At 34.7% G+C, this 18,197-nt stretch overlaps 1 protein-coding gene across 3 annotated transcripts in view; it reads right to left on the bottom strand.

The window, feature by feature from the left end:
* Positions 1-18,197, bottom strand: part of LOC125668069 (cGMP-dependent protein kinase 1-like) — a 47,985-nt gene that overhangs the window by 13,185 nt on the left and 16,603 nt on the right. For all 3 annotated transcript variants that reach the window (XM_048901828.2, XM_048901830.2, XM_048901829.2), the window contains exons 3-5: positions 14,434-14,547; positions 13,120-13,225; positions 2,126-2,189 (exon numbers count right to left, since the gene is read on the bottom strand). In XM_048901828.2, coding sequence (XP_048757785.1) covers positions 2,126-2,189; positions 13,120-13,225; positions 14,434-14,547 — 284 coding nt within the window. The remainder of the gene's footprint in view (positions 1-2,125; positions 2,190-13,119; positions 13,226-14,433; positions 14,548-18,197) is intronic.

Raw genomic sequence — 18,197 nt, 5'->3', positions numbered from 1 at the left:
TTTACAAACTTAGTGATAATTCTGGTAGTACTTTACAAGCTTAGTGATAATTCTGTTAGTACTTTACAAGCTTAGTGATAATTCTGGTAGTACTTTACAAACTTAGTGATAATTCTGTTAGTACTTTACAAGCTTAGTGATAATTCTGGTAGTACTTTACAAACTTAGTGATAATTCTGTTAGTACTTTACAAACTTAGTGATAATTCTGATAGTACTTTACAAGCTTAGTGATGATTCTGATAGTACTTTACAAACTTAGTGATAATATTCTGGTAGTACTTTACAAACTTAGTGATAATTCTGGTCGTAGTTTACACAAACTTAGCGATAATTCTGGTAGTACAAACGTCTGCGCTAATTTCTCTCGGTTTGACACCATTTGGGAATTCTAAAGGAACTACATCAGAGCGGTACAAACTATATCACTTTTTTGCGAACGTTATATGATATTCCATTTATATATGTGTATCATTGGCGCAGTTAGTACAATGATAGCTTGTTAATCACAATGTCCTCGTTGGTTCATATTTTCACTCAATCGCCTCTATCACATGGTTACTAATCATTGTAGTTATTACAAATACTAGTAGACTTACTAATCTTGTACTGGCAGTACAATCTTGATGATACATTTCTTTTCACATGCTTACTAATAATTACGAATAGTAAAAATATCGTTGCTGAAATCTTTTATTTCCCTGTATCATTAAAATCTGTTTGAAAATTCGTAGTGGTACATTTATTCGCAGAATAGCTGTCAGTGAGAATAACTTCGTTCAAACTTTTACTGATTATACTAATAAGCGGATAGTACAAAATACTGATTATACTAATAAGCGGATAGTACAAAATTCCCTGGATGTATACAAGATAAACTTTTATCTAAGAAATATTTTATTCATCAAATACGTAGCCTTATACAATGGATAGGACTGAATAAGAGCTATAGTGTTTTCTCTTTAATAACAAACTGTTAATAAACTGTTGACAATCCAAAATACTTCAGTTAAAATATTTCACAGCCTTAGTTATCACCGAGGTGAATACAGATATTCGTAGTTTACATCTGTTTACTTCAATATGGACACTTTAGAATTGGATTTGGTTTTGAAAATCGGCAGATTCTTATTTACACTCTGGATTCAAAGCAAAAACACTCCTGTAACATAATTGAAAAATTGTAAATGCACTTAACCTTCACCGAAAATCGAGTACTGGTTTGCATGAAGCAAGTGTTAGTTATGCATTGAAGAAGATGAAAACCTCTAACAAGGTAAAGACGTTAATTAGGAGACAAAGCCCTAGACTAGATTTCTAGGAGGGATGGCCGCGTGAAATCATTAGACATCATTAGCAACAGTTTGCCTAACCCACCAACTGCTCCAGTCTAACAAATGTATCCTGTTGTCCTCTGTTTGTTAGGATAGAGTAAAAAGTTGATCAGGATATATTGCTAGGTTTGATGAAATGCTTAATGCTAAACAGAAGCACCTGTCAGTGGTAGACACTATCTGTACCTCATCTAAAACATTCAAACCTCTATTGTCTGTCCATATCAGAATTAGACGCAATCAGTCCGTTTGGGAGATATGGTAAATTTTGTGATGTGCAGCTTTTAAATGCATTCTACGTTTTTGCTATTTAATAAAAATTAGCATTGAGCATTGCCTAATGGAAATGCCAAAAAAACCCACATAATGTTGCACAGAAATAAAATTACAAAGTAGCACAACAGATGGCTTTTTTTCAATATATGCAATATAAGTTTTACAATTTTGTTAATATGTGTCCTAGTTCATATTAATGTAAAGAGATTCTTATACTATATTGTATGCAAAAACCTTCCAACCCCTAATTTAGAAGAAATCATATTACCTTACCTTAATTTAGAAGAAAGCATATTAGTTTACCTTGATTTAAAAGAAATCATATTAGTTTACCTTGATTTAGAAGAAATCTTATTAGTTAACCTTAATTTAGAAGAAATCATATTAGTTTACCTTAATTTAGAAGAAATCATATTAGTTTACCTTGATTTAGAAGAAAAAATATTACCTTACCTTAATTTAGAAGAAATCATATTAGTTTAATACCTTAATTTAGAAGAAATAATATTAGCTTACCTCTTCGAGAACATCAGCGATTTTGCTAACTAGTTCCTCTGGTAGATGTTTGAATGTTGGAACACTGAAAATACAGTACAAAAGAACATATTACCAATGGGTTTTTTAAAAATCATACAATCTCCCCCATCAACACCAGCCTAGTGTCACGGATCGCTTACTTTCTAGCTATTCTTTCAAATCGTCTCCTAATTAAATGATTATCCTGTACTCTCATCCCAGCCGTGGTGGACAGCTACATATTTCTCCACAGTTCCGAAACATCAGCACCATGCTACTCCGGAATCACAACTACCGCCTGTTTATCATTCTAGATGTTATTATAACTCCGACTTGCCTTCCCTCTTTCAACAGCTAGTGACCTCTTGTCATATTGTAAAACCAATAACGTTTTACTGCAGCCCTCGTGCAGACCCGTTTTAGACCTTGTGTTTATATGTCAATGCTTACACCTCGAAAGCCTACTGCAGCATCCAGATCTTGGTGATTACGTCACTGATATGTGCGAAAAGTAACGGGAGTTTGCCTGAGAAATCGGGAGATCACTGATTGCAACGTCAAGCGATATATATAACACATCATACTGCGTGATACACGATATAATAATATAAAAAGATCTTCTGCTAAGTCATAAAGCCAATCAACTATTTAATATCTAGATTTATAGTCGATGATAATGAGGTGGTTTTGCCAATGGCACAAAATCTGTTTTATTTTGCAGACATTTTTTTTAAAGATGAGAAACTTGGGTGATCGTGCCTAAGATACATACAGAGGTCCGTCCGCCGTATCTGAACCATCTGCTGCAAAATTTAACAATCTCTACGATTTCTTGCAATGTTACTCAATAAAAACAACAACACCAAATCCTGGAATTTAAGGTGACAAGCAACGTACAAACACAGGACAAACAAAGTACAAACACACAATGACAAACAAAGTACAAACACACAACGACAAACAGCCTACAAACACAGGACGATAGGCAGCCCACAAACACACGCCGTCATACAGCCTATAAACACACGAAGTCAGGCAGCCTACAAACACAGGACGAGAGGCAACCTACAAACACACGACAAACAGCCTTCAGACACAGAACGATAGGCAGCCTACAAACACAGGACGAGAGGCAACCTACAAACACACGACAAACAGCCTTCAGACACAGGACGATAGGCAGCCTACAAACACACGAAGTCAGGCAGCCTACAAACACACGACAAACAGCCTTCAGACACGGGACGATAGGCAGCCTTCAAACACACGAAGTCAGGCAGCCTATAAACACAGGACGGTAGACAGCCTACAAACACAGGACGTTAGGCAGCCTACAAACACACGAAGCCAGGCAGCCTACAAACACAGGACGATAGGCAACCTACAAACACACGACAAACAGCCTTCAGACACAGGACGATAGGCAGCCTACAAACACACGAAGTCAGGCAGCCTACAAACACACGACAGACAGCCTTCAGACACGGGACGATAGGCAGCCTTCAAACACACGAAGTCAGGCAGCCTATAAACACAGGACGGTAGACAGCCTACAAACACAGGACGAGAGGCATCCTATAAACACAGGACGAGAGGCAGCCTACAAACACAGGACGAGAAGCAGCCTACAAACACAGGACGATAGGCAGCCTACAAACACAGGACGAGAAGCAGCATACAAACACAGGACGATAGGCAGCCTACAAACACAGAAATTATCACCGATACTATACAGCGGTTCATGTCTGGACACTACTCTCGTTAACGAACGTTCTGTTCTGATTATAAAAGTGTATTTCTAAAATGATGTCATAATTTGAAAAGCGTGGCATTGCAAGAATCGTGAACATAGCTATGGTCATGGGTGATTGATAACCCTCTCCCAATACAGTGTCTAAATTCAGAGCGTGAAATGGAGATAGTATCAGCAGAGAGGACGTTGTTCGCACACACAGTAGTAAATGCTACGAATTATTTTCTTTTTACCAGCTGTATCGCAAGTCTACAACACCATTAATAATTGGGGTTTTATCATATTTACAGAAAATAGCAGGGCTAATCTGAATTGCATTGAAATAATTTCTGAAACATTTTGCAATTCAACTTTCAATTAAATCACTCTCGAGAGATTGTGGTCCTGCTAGTCTGACTTAGCAGTAAAACAAATACATGTAGGCAGACTTGGAATGTTGATATTGTTTAGAAACTTGAGCAGAAAAGCTCAGGTAAGCCTTTTGCGTAGGATTTAACCAAAGTGAAGCGTTATTTAACAGAAGGAAAGAAGAATATTCAGCGTTTTGTAAAATACATGTACCATTTTTTTTTTCAAGGCAATCTCTACTTTTTTAATACCACTCACTCCCATTGCCTTCATCACCATACAAAGACTGGAAATTGTGATACGTCTCCTACAGCTGGCGATGTCCGAAAATGAGTGGGTTTTTTCTTTCGAATGGGACACGACAAAATAGAAAACAAACCACATTGGTAACAACTACCATGCATTTGAAGAAAAAATGAAAAGAAATCTGTATTCCTATACAGTCCTCCTTTGTCATTGAAATGATATCAAAAATGGAGAAGTAGTAGTTTTTTTAAAGCGCAATTGTTTATATAAAAAAACGGACAGACAGTGGACATATATCATCGTATCAAGCTCTCTTTTGGTCTCTGATGATGCAGATGGGCTAATCAAAACCGCCAAATATTAATAGCATCTGAGCTAACTCGATTAGATAATATTTTGCATAGGTAGATAAACGTGTTCCTTTCATTTCCACATTTCAAGGTACTTTAGTGAACATAATTTTCCTTTTTGCGTCTTGTTAGCCATTCCAATAACACTAAAACATAACAAAATACTATTTCATTTCCTCGCGGAAAACATTCTCGCGCCTTTTGCCAAAACAAACTCAATACGAAATTGGCAGCTGGTGGACCTTAGGTTATAAAGAGAGCAGGGAACCAGCAATAATTGTCTATGAGAGTTGACAGCAAATCTCGCTTAAGAGGTTCGTTGCGGGTGAAGAATTCTAGTCACGCGATTATTGCCTCTCTACATCCGATCAGCTGACAACTGTCGCGAGGTCACGTGAATATAATTCAAACCAAAAAATGACGCTCGTCTGGCATGCGCCGAATCTTTTGAAGTGATTTTTATATCCTCACCAAGATCAAGAAAGATTATTTATAATTACATCAGTATCAAGCATTATAGAAAATATTATATAACACTGCAGGCTTCGTGTTGGAATGAATTTTATTTTATTACAGTAAATCATTAAAAGTCTATAACTTGTATCTTACTGACGAGTCATTATTAAATGTTACGAGGTTAGACCAAATTTGTGCCTTTCTTACGTAGATAATTTTTTTTTTACACCGTACGGCCTTCACCTCACGGTTGACCTTTAATCATATCTCTGTGTAATCAATCATCAGCCAAATGCGATCAAAATCGTAAACATGATGAAAACAATGGGATTCACCTGGAAAATATCCCCTCTCATATAAACTTTCCACCTAACTTAAAACTTGTCAATTGCCCTTTCTCCTCAAATTTTATCTGCCTGTGTGTGGAATGCATCAAGTTGTCTCTGTACGCAAGTGTTCGATAACTGAAGGGAGTATTCGAATAGCCGCAGTATTTTCTTTCTTTGGAATAATCAGTCTCTAATCATAGTACCACTATTTATTACTCTTTTTAATTTGATGACTTTTTTAAAACATCATTTTGTGTTTTGTGGATAGTAGACCTTGGAAATAATAGCAAAATGTTGACAATAGCCGTGTTTTAGTGGTAGTGTTTGGTGGAAGTGTCTTGTGGTAGTATTTTGGTGGTAGTGTCTTGTGGTATTGTTTTGCAGTATTGTTTAGCTGTAGTGTTTTGTGGTAGTGTTTTGGTGGCGGGGTTTTATGATAGAGTTTTGGTGGCAGGGTTTGTAGTAGTGTTTTGGTGGCAGTATTTTGTTAGTATTTTGGTGGCAGTATTTTGTTAGTCTTTTGGTGGTAGTGTTTTGGTGGCGGGGTTTGTGGTAGAGTTTTGGTGGCGGGGTTTTGTGGTAGAGTTTTGGTGGCAGGGTTTGCAGTAGTATTTTGGTGGCAGTATTTTGTTAGTATTTTGGTGGTTGTGTTTTCTTAGTATTTTGGTGGTAGTGTTTTGTGATAGTGTTTTGGAGGTGGGGTGACCGAGGTGTAAAATCGCTAGCTGAATCCTTCTTAGTTTAATCCTAATACTTACTACATGTCTGAAATCTGATAATACTCGAGCAGCATAATCCATCATCATTGTGTCAATCTATTCTGCAAAGGTTGATTTCTTAATCATTTGCTATGACTTCAATCAACTGAATTCTGAAAATGTTTCTTTTTTGAATTGTGAGTATTGCATTGGCGTGGATTCTGTACATTCCTGTAACATTAACCTTAAAACAATTCATTACCTCGATTTTAAAAATGAACAATGTTTATTTGACAGGTATATATATAGAACACTCCCTTACCATATTATATCATTTAGCTTCATTTTCAAGTTCCTCAAACACCGTGATGAGCGAAATATATGTTTTGCCTTTGAATATCGACTAAAAGTATCTTCAAGGTTGACTTTTTAAACTTTTCGCTTGTTATCGGAACTATAAATAAACTGTGTTTATGTTTTCTGCTTTTAATGATAAATGAATGATAAACGATATTCACAAGATCTATATTGAGTGCACCTGTCCCTGGCCCCCGAAAGCGAGATAGTCGAGTGCGCCTATCCCTGGCCTCAGGAAGCGAGATAAGTCGAGTGCGCCTATCCCTGGCCTCAGGAAGCGAGATAGTCCCTGGCCGCAGAAAATTGAGATTGTCGAATCTACGGGGAACGTTATCGCAAATTCGTCGGAGTTTTGAAATGATGAAGATTTTTAACAAAGAATTAGGTGACACAGTGGGCAAAAACAGGGGCGTGGCCATCAAGGGGTATTGTAATTGGTTCCGATGTACAAATAATGGTCCTACATGCTGAATCTGAAAATGACATCGATTGCATATCTGCATCTGCAACAAGTTATTATAAAACAGTATCAAAATCCATTCATCAATGACCTTGTGCTATGACCTTGGACACACACCCAAGAAATTAGAAATATTTAAGATTACCGAATTTTCTGAAAACTCGGTAACTTGCATATCAGCACTTTTAACATGCGCCTCACCTAGTAATTACACACACTTTTCGTTAATCTGGCTAACAAAGGAAAAAATACACTCAATTCACAAGAGCTTCTGAAAGTCGGATACGTGCATGCTATCGTTATATATATTGTATCTGCAGTACTATGCTGCTGAGCCCATTATTTGGTGAATAAAATCTTTATTAAGGTTTGCCATAGGATGATCCCGAGAATTCTCACTTTTGTATTATACAGATCGCAGCGTCTCCGTTTCCAGCTGATTTCGTGATTCTATTTTATAGACATGCGCAATCTCTATTCTTATCGACTCGTCCTCCATTACAAGGAACAGACTTTGAGTCACCTCTAAATAAGATATTCAAATTTCTAAAAATGAAGTTTGTAATTCAGCAAGACATAATATAAGATTTATGTCGATCATGTGAAATGTACAAGGAGCCCAGAGCAAACACTATAGATCTAAGACACCACTGTTCAAGGATTTGTTGGGCATGTTGATCAAGTGCAATGGAAAACGTTGTAAGCCGTTATGCATAAATTATCACGTTTTCCATTATTGTTAATCACCTCACATACCCAACAAACTTGACAGATATTTCTTATATTTGAAATAAAATTGAAAATACAAAATTAATATATAAAAAAATATTGCCTCAGAAATTGAGATACACATGACATTCCATGTTAATTTACATAGTCCTCGCCCACCAACCTCAATCATTTGAATACAAGTGGGAAATTTACAAGCTGATGTAGCATATTGGGGAATTACAATGTAAAATATCGGCACTTCAAAGGATTATTTAAGTCAAGAGATTGATTGATTGTATCTTGTTTATCGTCCCTCTCGAAAATTTTCCATTCATATGGTGACGTCACCAATACCGATGAAGAGCTTCAAATTTAGGCCTACAGATGCTCGGCGCTTCGGCTATTGAGCAGTGAGGGTTCTTTAGCGTGCCACACCTACTGTGACACGGGACATTCGTTTTTTGGTCATCTTCGAGGACCCGTGACATTCACACCTGGTGCCGAGCGTTTAGCGATGGAACTGTCACAACCTATTTTAACGACTTAGGTCTGTCACGGCCGGGATTCGAACCCGACCTTCCGCACGCGGGGCGAATGATCTACCTTTAGACCACCGCGGCAATTTTCAAACAAAAAACAGTTGGAAATGTGCATCATGTAGAACGATAATAAAAAAAAAAATCAATATATGCACCCAGGGGTGCATAAGCCGAGTTGCATGGGATACATTGTAAAGTCAGGAATTATGTGGCATATTCATAATTGTGAAGAACTAATTTCAGTTTTAAACTTTTCGAGTTACTGTCCAGAAACCATATTTGTCTGAAGTTCTCAATCTATTTTCGGTCACTGACCTTGACCTTTTTTTCTCCAAAATCAATAGGGGCCTTGCTTTGCTGGTATCCAACAATATATCCAAGTTTCATTTGATTCAAATTAAAAAAAATTCAAGTTATCCTCCGGAAACCAAATTTTTTTGGAATTTAAAATCTATTTTATAATTGTGAAGAACTAATTTCAGTTTTAAACTTTTAGAGTTACTGTCCAGAAACCATATTTGTCTGAAGTTTTCAATCTATTTTCGGTCACTGTGAACTTGACCTTTTTTCTCTAAAATCAATAGGGGTCTTCCTTACCTGGTACATAACAATATCTTTAAGTATCATTTGATTCGGATTTAAACTTTCTGAGTTATCATCCGGAAACCAAATATTTCTGAAATTTTCATTCTATATTCGGTCACTGTGATCTTGACCTTTGACCTTTTTTCTCAAAAATCAATAGGGGTCTTCCTTACCTGGTACCCAACAATATATCAAAGTTTCATTGATTTGGATTTAAACTTTCTGAGTTATCACCCGGAAACCAAGCAGACAGGTAAACTTTGTTTTCAAAGTCAACTTTCCGGAAATGTGAAAACGAAAATAGAAATCAAACAATTTATGCAGGTTATAAAAGTCTAAAAGTCTCAAAACATATAAATGTTGGTGCTCGCATTTACGAAACAATTAGGCTTACAACTGTCTTAAAACGACAGTGTTTTATATACTATTTGACTGGAATTATATCCATGCTCTACCATTTGAATCTATAAAACAATCAATATCTAAATTGATATTACTGCTCTAGTTGAAATATAATTGATGTTATGGTTGAGAGATAATGCGATACAATTGATGTTACGGTTGAATTTATTTATTTTGAAACGCTTTTTGGGCAAAGAAAGACAACTCTTATATACGTTTTGTTACAGATCGGCATAATGCACAAGAATAAAAGGATTGTGTTTAAGATACATGCATATAACTATAGTACTTTTCATAAGAGTTATATAAGGGTACTGAGGGGTATTTTATTTGAATAAAAATCTGCTACTTCTCTATGCTTAAGAAGGCATCACTAGAAAATAGTCACAGTTTATCAAATGAAACATATGTATGCTGGGAAAACTTTCAAACACTACTCACTGTTTATCAAATGACGTATTCTAAACAAAGATTGGTATGGTACATGTATGACAGGAAATTGTATATAGCATGCAATGTTTTGGAAAACAAGGATCACAAGTCAGTGTTGAGAAGGTATGAAATCAAATGGTGGCCATTTTCAACGGCTTAAAAAATAACCACCTTTATTTACTGTGGGATTTACACTATGCAAAGGTAAGAAATGCATGTTTCATTGTGATAGGGTGTTAATAGGATGTCTAAGGCGAAAAGTTAGCAACCACCACCCATTTTTTAAAAATTACCAAAAACAATAAAAATCAGGTGCAATTACCAATTTTGAGTATGCTGATTTCAAATCTGGATTCCTTTTACTCCAATTTCTTATAGAAAATGAGGTATAGTGTCTTAAACACCCCTACCGTCAGGTTGCCAAAAACGGAAAATGTTTCATTTCGCATCAAAACGTGACCCAACTTTATTTCTTGAAACACCATTACCCAAAACAATAAAAAGCAGGTATAATTACCAATTTTGAATATGCTGAATCCAATTCTGAATTCCTTTTACTCCACTTCCTTACAGAAAATGAGGTATAGTGTCTTAAACACTCCTACCGTCAGGTTGTCAAAAATTGAAAATGTTCCATTTCACATTAAAAAGTGACCTAAAAGTTATTTCTTGAAATAAGGCATACAACATAAAAGGAAAACATTTAATACTAAATTGTTCCATGAACATTTTTAGTTGTTTTGGAAAGAATATATCTCACCTCTGGACTTCACAGATACAGGAAAGGAAGAGGAATACGGAGCGGATCAACGATCTTAAATTTAATCAGATTGGGCCATAGCCCAATGAACTGATGAACAGGAGCAAAAGTAAAATTAATAGGAAAACTGATTTATTAAACATCAGCAAGTCTTTTCCGAGAACTTCTGGTAGAGCTGTCGGGGGGGGGGGGGGGGGGGGGGGGGGGCTGAGTTGCATCATTATCAGAATTTACCGAAACAGTGGACTCTCTGGCCAATCTGGGGGCTGAGCTAGTTGCATCAGAATTGACAGAAGCAGAATTCTCTGGCCAGTCGGGGGGCTAAGTGGTATCAGAATCTATTATTTATTTATTTTTATTATTTCAAAATTCAGAAATCTAAAAACTGCATGATCAGATTTTTTTGTAACACTAATAATTAATGTCACTTTATTGCGATGACTCTTCAAGTACAAACCATGATATTAAAAAAAAAATGAAATGAAATGATAGATAAATAAATAAATAAAATATTTGTAAGTTACTTTATTTATCCAGGGACCTATATACTAACTATAGTATATAGGTCCCTGATTTATCTGTAAGTAAGTCACTAATTAAGAAAATTGCATCATCTGTAGCTTATGACCCCTTTTGCCTTGCCTTGTAATTAATATTGTTGAAAATTTGACAAATAGCATTTTTAACCCCCCAGTCCATACCCCACTTTTCTTTAAACGCTAAAAATCCAGCTAATTCAGTGAGGAAGAAATGTCACTACCAATTTCGAATTTCCTCTAGACTATATCAAATTAAATACCGTACTGCTATCAGTCACAGATTGATACTGGTAGGGGCATGGGGACCTGGTCTGTGAGTGTGATGGAAAAGATTCTGATGAAAATAAAGATTCACTCATCATTCAAAAATGTATAAACATTGTATTAATGTATACCACCGGTACGTTGTGAGTACGTTAATAATGGGAGTTATCTTTCCCTGGATATCTAAATCAATCGTCCATGTTTGACCTCAGTATAATTTATTCATGCATAAAATGTATTAGCATGTCACTCTTTGTTGCGTATTTCACCGTTAAGTAAATGTTTACATATACTCGCTCTGTTTAATCGCTTCAATCTCAAAGGGATTTTCTGGAATGTGCCTAATTACGTGAGATACGCTAAATATAGCCATTTTAGATCCGAATGATCAACTTCGTATCATTCGTAGGCTCTAGGTTTATCCATACTAGCCCGTAAAAAATAGGGTGGAACCTCGTCCCACTTTTCCTGTAGAAATAAAAATAGAACATGACGCGCCACCTAGCGAGCGTGGTTGTTGCTAGAAAAGTTGAAGTAGGTGAGAAATTCAATTTAACCCATTTTAATCGCAACGAGCGGTCGAAGTTCAAACAAGATTTCCCGAATCACTTTGTGTGACATTGGTCTGAGATTCCGAAGAGGCCATACATCCAGCCTCGACGAATCTCGCTAAGATTAGAGGTTGGTATTTTAATGTACCATCATGATATTGCCATTGAAAGGGTTTTTTAAAACAAATCTCCGCTACAAGAGGAAGTGTTTCTTATCGATTGTTATGCCGTTCTTCCATACTGATTTTGACTACTGATTACTCCGTTTACCTGATCAGGATATAGGGCTCACAGCGGATGTGACCGGTCTACAGGGGATGCTTACTCCTCCTATGCACCTGATCCCACCTCTCGTATATCCAGGGGTCCGTGTTTGACCAACTCTCTATTTTGTATTCCTTAGACGTGTTATGAGATTGATCACTGTTCCTTATCTTCACCTTGCATATTGGTAAAAAATAAAGATAACGAGCAGTGATCAATCTCATAGATCCTATAAGGAATACAAAATTAAGAATAAGGCATACACAGACCCTGTACACATCAGAGGTAAGGCATACACAGACCCTGTACACATCAGAGGTGGGATTAAGTGCCTAGGACAGACCCTGTACACATCAGAGAATAAGGCATACACAGACCCTGTACACATCAGAGGTGGGATTAAGTGCCTAGGACGAGTAAGCACCCCCTATTGATGGGAAATACTCGCGGTAAGCACTTATATTTTGATCAGGAATATATATATATATATATATATATATATAAAAGCAGGAAAATATGCAGTTCCAAAATATATCCTCAGGTGAATACAACTATTGAATATGGATGTTAAAATCCAGAAAGCGCTAGATTTAAAGATGGCAGTTAAAACCCAGAAAGCCTAGTGATTTGAATATATTTTGGAACTGCATATTTTCCTGAACTTCAAACTGTTATTGTGAGCCTGTTCTGGCTGTGGGGATCATTGGTTTTTTTTAAGTAACAAACTTTAATCTCTATTATATAAATAAAGCGTCTATGCAAATTTCGGATTTTCTGGTCGATTAAGATATCTAAAGATTCCAACCTATTTTTACAATTTCTCATGGAAGGGGGGGGGGGGTCTTTATTGTAACAAACGTGTATGTCAATCCTTCAGTCACGGATGATTTGTGCCAATTTTATAGAACAAGAGCGAGGGGCTGCATGTTTTCAATATTAAGGAGGCTCACCTTCTGAGGAACTCCATGTGCTCCTCGTGCCTCATCAGCCCCGTCCTCATCATTATACTTTGAAAACATGGTCGGTCTATCGCCCACAGCTTACAACTCACCAGGGCTGAAAACAGAACATTCACGAATCTAAAAATTACACTCGCCTATACATATAATATTAAAGTACCCATTTGCTTTTTCTTCACATTTTCCATACATACACTTGAAAGAATAAAAGGATGGCAAGATAAATTTCCGTTTTATCCCTGTTATTAATCATCATTTTTAATAACATTTATATCTTTTATCTTGTAAATGACGAAATTAAAGACCAATGCACTACTCAAGATCTGGAACTCCTGCGCGCTATTTTTGTTGATATATCGAGTAATTGTGCGTTATCTCCCTTGCCCTACAGATCAGTAGTGTGTGTAAACATTTCACAGCTACTTGGAACACGGTTATCTTATCGTTAATATTCCTAAAACAATTTAAAGCCAACCGAATGTTTCCAATGTGAACTGGCCGTGTGTTCTCCCCACGTGGTTCCGGGTAACAGGGGAGGGGTTTCTTTCACAAGAAAATGTGTTCTTATAAACCTATCTCGAGCAATAACGTTAAAGTATGATAAGTGTTGTACTATGAGACTTCCATGTCATGAACTTATTGCTGCACCCAACAACTATTTAAAGTAAATAGAACTTATTTCAACATGCTTTTCCTTGGAGTTTTACCTTTGATCTGTCTACTTCTTTAATTTTGCAGATTTACGTTCGACGATCGCTCTCCTGATAAATGTTTTTTCCTTGGATTTTACTTTTGATATTCTCAATTTCTATTCTTTCTTTGTAGATTTACCTTTGATATTTGCAATTTCTATTCTTTCTTTGTAAAATTACCTTCAGCAATTACAATTATATATACCTTCAACAATAAGTTTCTAATCTTTCTTTATGGATTTACCTTTGACATTTACAATATCTATTCTTTCTTTGTATATATACCTTTGACATTCACAATATCTATTCTTTCTTTATGAATTTACCGTTGACATTCACAATAACTATTCTTTCTTTATACATTTACCTTTGACATTCACAATATCTATTCTTTCTTTATACATTTACCTTTGACATTCACAATATCTATTCTTTCTTTATGGATTTACCTTTGACATTCACAATAACTATTCTTTCTTTATGGACTTACCTTTGACATTCACAATAACTATTCTTTCTTTGTAGACTTACCTTTGACATTCACAATTTCTAATATTTCTTTATACATTTACCTTTGACATTCACAAGAACTATTCTTTCTTTATAGATTTACCTTTGACACTTGCCGTTCTGGTACAGTTGTAGAGAATAGCCAGCTCCCCAAACACCTTGGCGGGGCCCATATTACACAGCTTCTGCCCATCCTTCGTCACCTCCACCTTACCCTCTGACAAAAAGAAACAATGATGCTTCAGTATCAATATGTTATAGAATTATTGTAATATAGATATGTTATAGAATTATTGTAATATAGATATGTTATAGAATTGTTATAATATAGATATGTTATAGAATTATTGTAATATAGATATGTTATAGAATTGTTATAATATAGATATGTCATAGAATTGTTATAATATAGATATGTTATAGAATTATTGTAATATAGATATGTTGTAGAATTGTTATAATGTAGATATGTTATAGAATTATTGTAATATAGATATGTTATAGAATAGTTATAATAGAAATATGTTATATAATTATAATATAATGTTATAATTGTTATAATATAAATGTTATAGAATTGTTATAATACAAATATGTTATAGAATTGTTATAATATGAATATACTATAGAATTGTTATGATAGAAATATGTTATAGAATTGTTATGATAAAAACATGTTATAGAATTATTTAGAATTATCATAATTAGAAATATGTTATAGAACTCTTATAATAGAAATATGTTATACAATTGTTATAACATAAATATTTCATAGAATTATTATAATATAAATATGTTTATAGAATTGTTATAATAATAGATATATAACAGAATTGTTTGTCTAATTGCATGTTGTCGAACTGTAATTAGAAATGTGCATCAATAAAGCTGGTATATGTCAAAATGAATAATAATATTACGCACTGACCGGCTGGCGATTGTGTAGCTACATAATGTCATATTTCAGTCTACATTTCAATAAAGGTTGTGAATAATCAGTCACGTTACATATTTAAACACTGTCACATACACCCATAGAAACACTTGTGTTAGCCGAGACAGAGGATCGTGGCTAGCGAGGGGGAGTTCTCCGTTTCGCGCGGCGCTATATTGAACTGTTTGATGATAAAGTCTGTGTCATTTCCACAGTTCTAGCACTACACACCTTAGCCAGGTACAAAGGTAAAATAAACCACAAACAAACAGCTGAACAGGTGTTTTTCACGTGTCATGCTGCAGTTTTATAGTGACCGAGCTGAAGTCTACCAGTGCAGTTTATTTTCGGAGTGTTGCCGTGATATAATTGTTTGATAAATTGGCCATGTTAAACAGAAATGATTTGTAAAAACCTTCACCAAATTACAAGATTGAATGTCGATATGTTCGTTTGATATTTACTTCATTGACATTCCGTAAAGAAACGAGTTCGTATTTTCTAAGACCCTAAGTACATACATGTGCTTCTCCCTGGGGGTACATGTGCTTCACCTACAACCTTTAAAAAGCCATGGACATGATTTGAACTGAAAATTTTCAATTTCCACAATGGACAGGAAACATTTGAATGTTATTTGTTGAGTTATACAAGTGAGATAATGCACTCGCAATTTTTTTTATGTAAACAAGGCTCGTGCCATATTTTTGCTAACATATAAATTGCTTAATAGAAAATATCATATTTATAACAAAATTAGACAACCACTAGAAATTTGCTTAAAACAATACTTTTACTAGTAGATTTAACCTGTGTAAACAAAAACATGACACAAGCCTTGTTGACATACCAAAGAATTGTGAGTTCTGTATCTCACTTGTAACTCGACAACTGACATTGCTGCCCATTAGAAATACCTTAGTTAAGCATTGTAAAGAATAAAAATGAAAAAAAATAAAATTTGAAATTTTCAGCTCAATTCGTGTTCATGCCCCTATAAGGAGTTCATATTCTTCGCCTACAACCTTTAAGGAGTACATTTGTCTAGGAAGTACATGTGCTTCATCATAGGACCCTTAAGGAGTACATGTGCTTCACCATCGGACCTTTAAAGAGTACATGTGCTTCACCATTGGATCTTTAAGGAGTACATGTGCATAAGGAACGCATGTGCATCATTTATCTTATAAAATGTACATTTTCCAATATTTAGTACGTAATATATACATATTCAACTGTTTTCTATTTGATAACCATTTAAAAGCTTTAGTTGCTTAGTTTCCCCGTATTCTACACCAGCATGTAAATTTTTCATTTGTTAGCAAATTAGCAGCTTGTCATGACGCCGGTGGGCGGGGACTATGGAAATCAACATGGGATGTCATGTGTATTTCAATTTCTATGTTAGGAAATATTTTTGATATGTTGATTTCATATTTTCATTTTTATTCCAAATATAAATACATGTATAAGGAATCACCGTCTAGTTTGTTGGGTATGTGAGGTGATTAACAACAATGGAAAACGTGACATTTTATACATAACAGCTTCGCCGACATGCATTAATTGTCACGTTTTCCATTGTACATGGTCAATGAATAAACGTATGCTGTTTCTTTGTATTTTATTTCAATGTATTTTATTTTTCGATAATAGCACTGTCTGTTTAACTTTTTTTTATAATATATAATTTATTTATTCCATTTTTTAATCTTTACACACAATGAATGAAAAGTCGATATGAAAAATACCTACTTTTTAAAAAACACAAATACACTGCTCTCACACTTATTCGTTCACCTTCCATTCAACAAAAAAGAATAAACTCAGGTGGTTAATTGCAACTTTTTAAGAATTCGTATCTAAGCTGTGTGAAGATAATGAAAGTATAAAACAAAACAGTCGGAAAAGAAAACATCCCCAGTGTTTCCAAAATTATTCAACGTGAACTGTACTGTTGAGCATTGTACTGTTGATGTTCGCTGATGATATCACGATATATATTTACGGAGTGTGTCATATGTAGAAGCACTTCTTCGACAGTGTCTGTATCATATTCAAAAATAGTGCCAACAAAATCAGATTATTTTGAATATTGATAAAAATAAAGCAGTGATATTTTTCCTTTTGAGTTGCCACTTCCTCTCCTTGAATTGAGAAAAAAATTGCAATATAATTTTCCACTTTTGACTTTTTTAAAGTCCATTCAACCCGACGTAAACCCTATGTATTACAAAAACTAAATATAAGAACATAGAGACTGTTTGGATTCTGCGAGATATAAAACCAAGGGTTGATTTCTGCTTCATCAGTTTCACCGCCTGTTTATATATATATATATATGTATATATATATATATATATATGTATATATATATATATATATATATATATATATATATATATATATATTTTCATGATATGAACAACTTACACTTTTATTCTTTAAACATAAACAGTATGTTCATCAAGAGTGGTATGCACATATCAGCATAAAATAGTTTTGTTAACATGAAATAGTGTTTGCATCTGGGGGTCCACAAATAGAAAATAAAACATTTATCTATATCCGATAACGTCTTTTCACTCACGCAGGTGTTGAAAAAAATAATAATAGAAAGAACGTCATTTCTATTCTAAAAGTTGTCTAAACTATGAGAATAGTTATATATATATATATATATATATATATATATATATATATTTCTTTTTTTTAAATGCATTTTATTTTCATCTTATATCATTTCATTTCATTTATTTATTTTATCTTTTACAACATTTTACCAATTATGATTTTTCTAAGGCGTGAAAATAAGACTATTCGAAATTTTTCCGGGTTGGTCGAAAAGAGTATTCGAACAATATTTCATTTAGGTTTATTTGCAAATAGGAACGCTATGCCTGGATGTACAGAGAAGGTCGGACCTAAAGACA

The sequence above is a fragment of the Ostrea edulis genome, chromosome 4, assembly GCF_947568905.1.
Source record: "Ostrea edulis chromosome 4, xbOstEdul1.1, whole genome shotgun sequence".
Lineage (NCBI taxonomy): Eukaryota > Metazoa > Mollusca > Bivalvia > Ostreida > Ostreidae > Ostrea > Ostrea edulis.
Note: the sequence above shows the minus strand (reverse complement) of the source record. Positions and strands in the feature narration are given on the sequence as shown.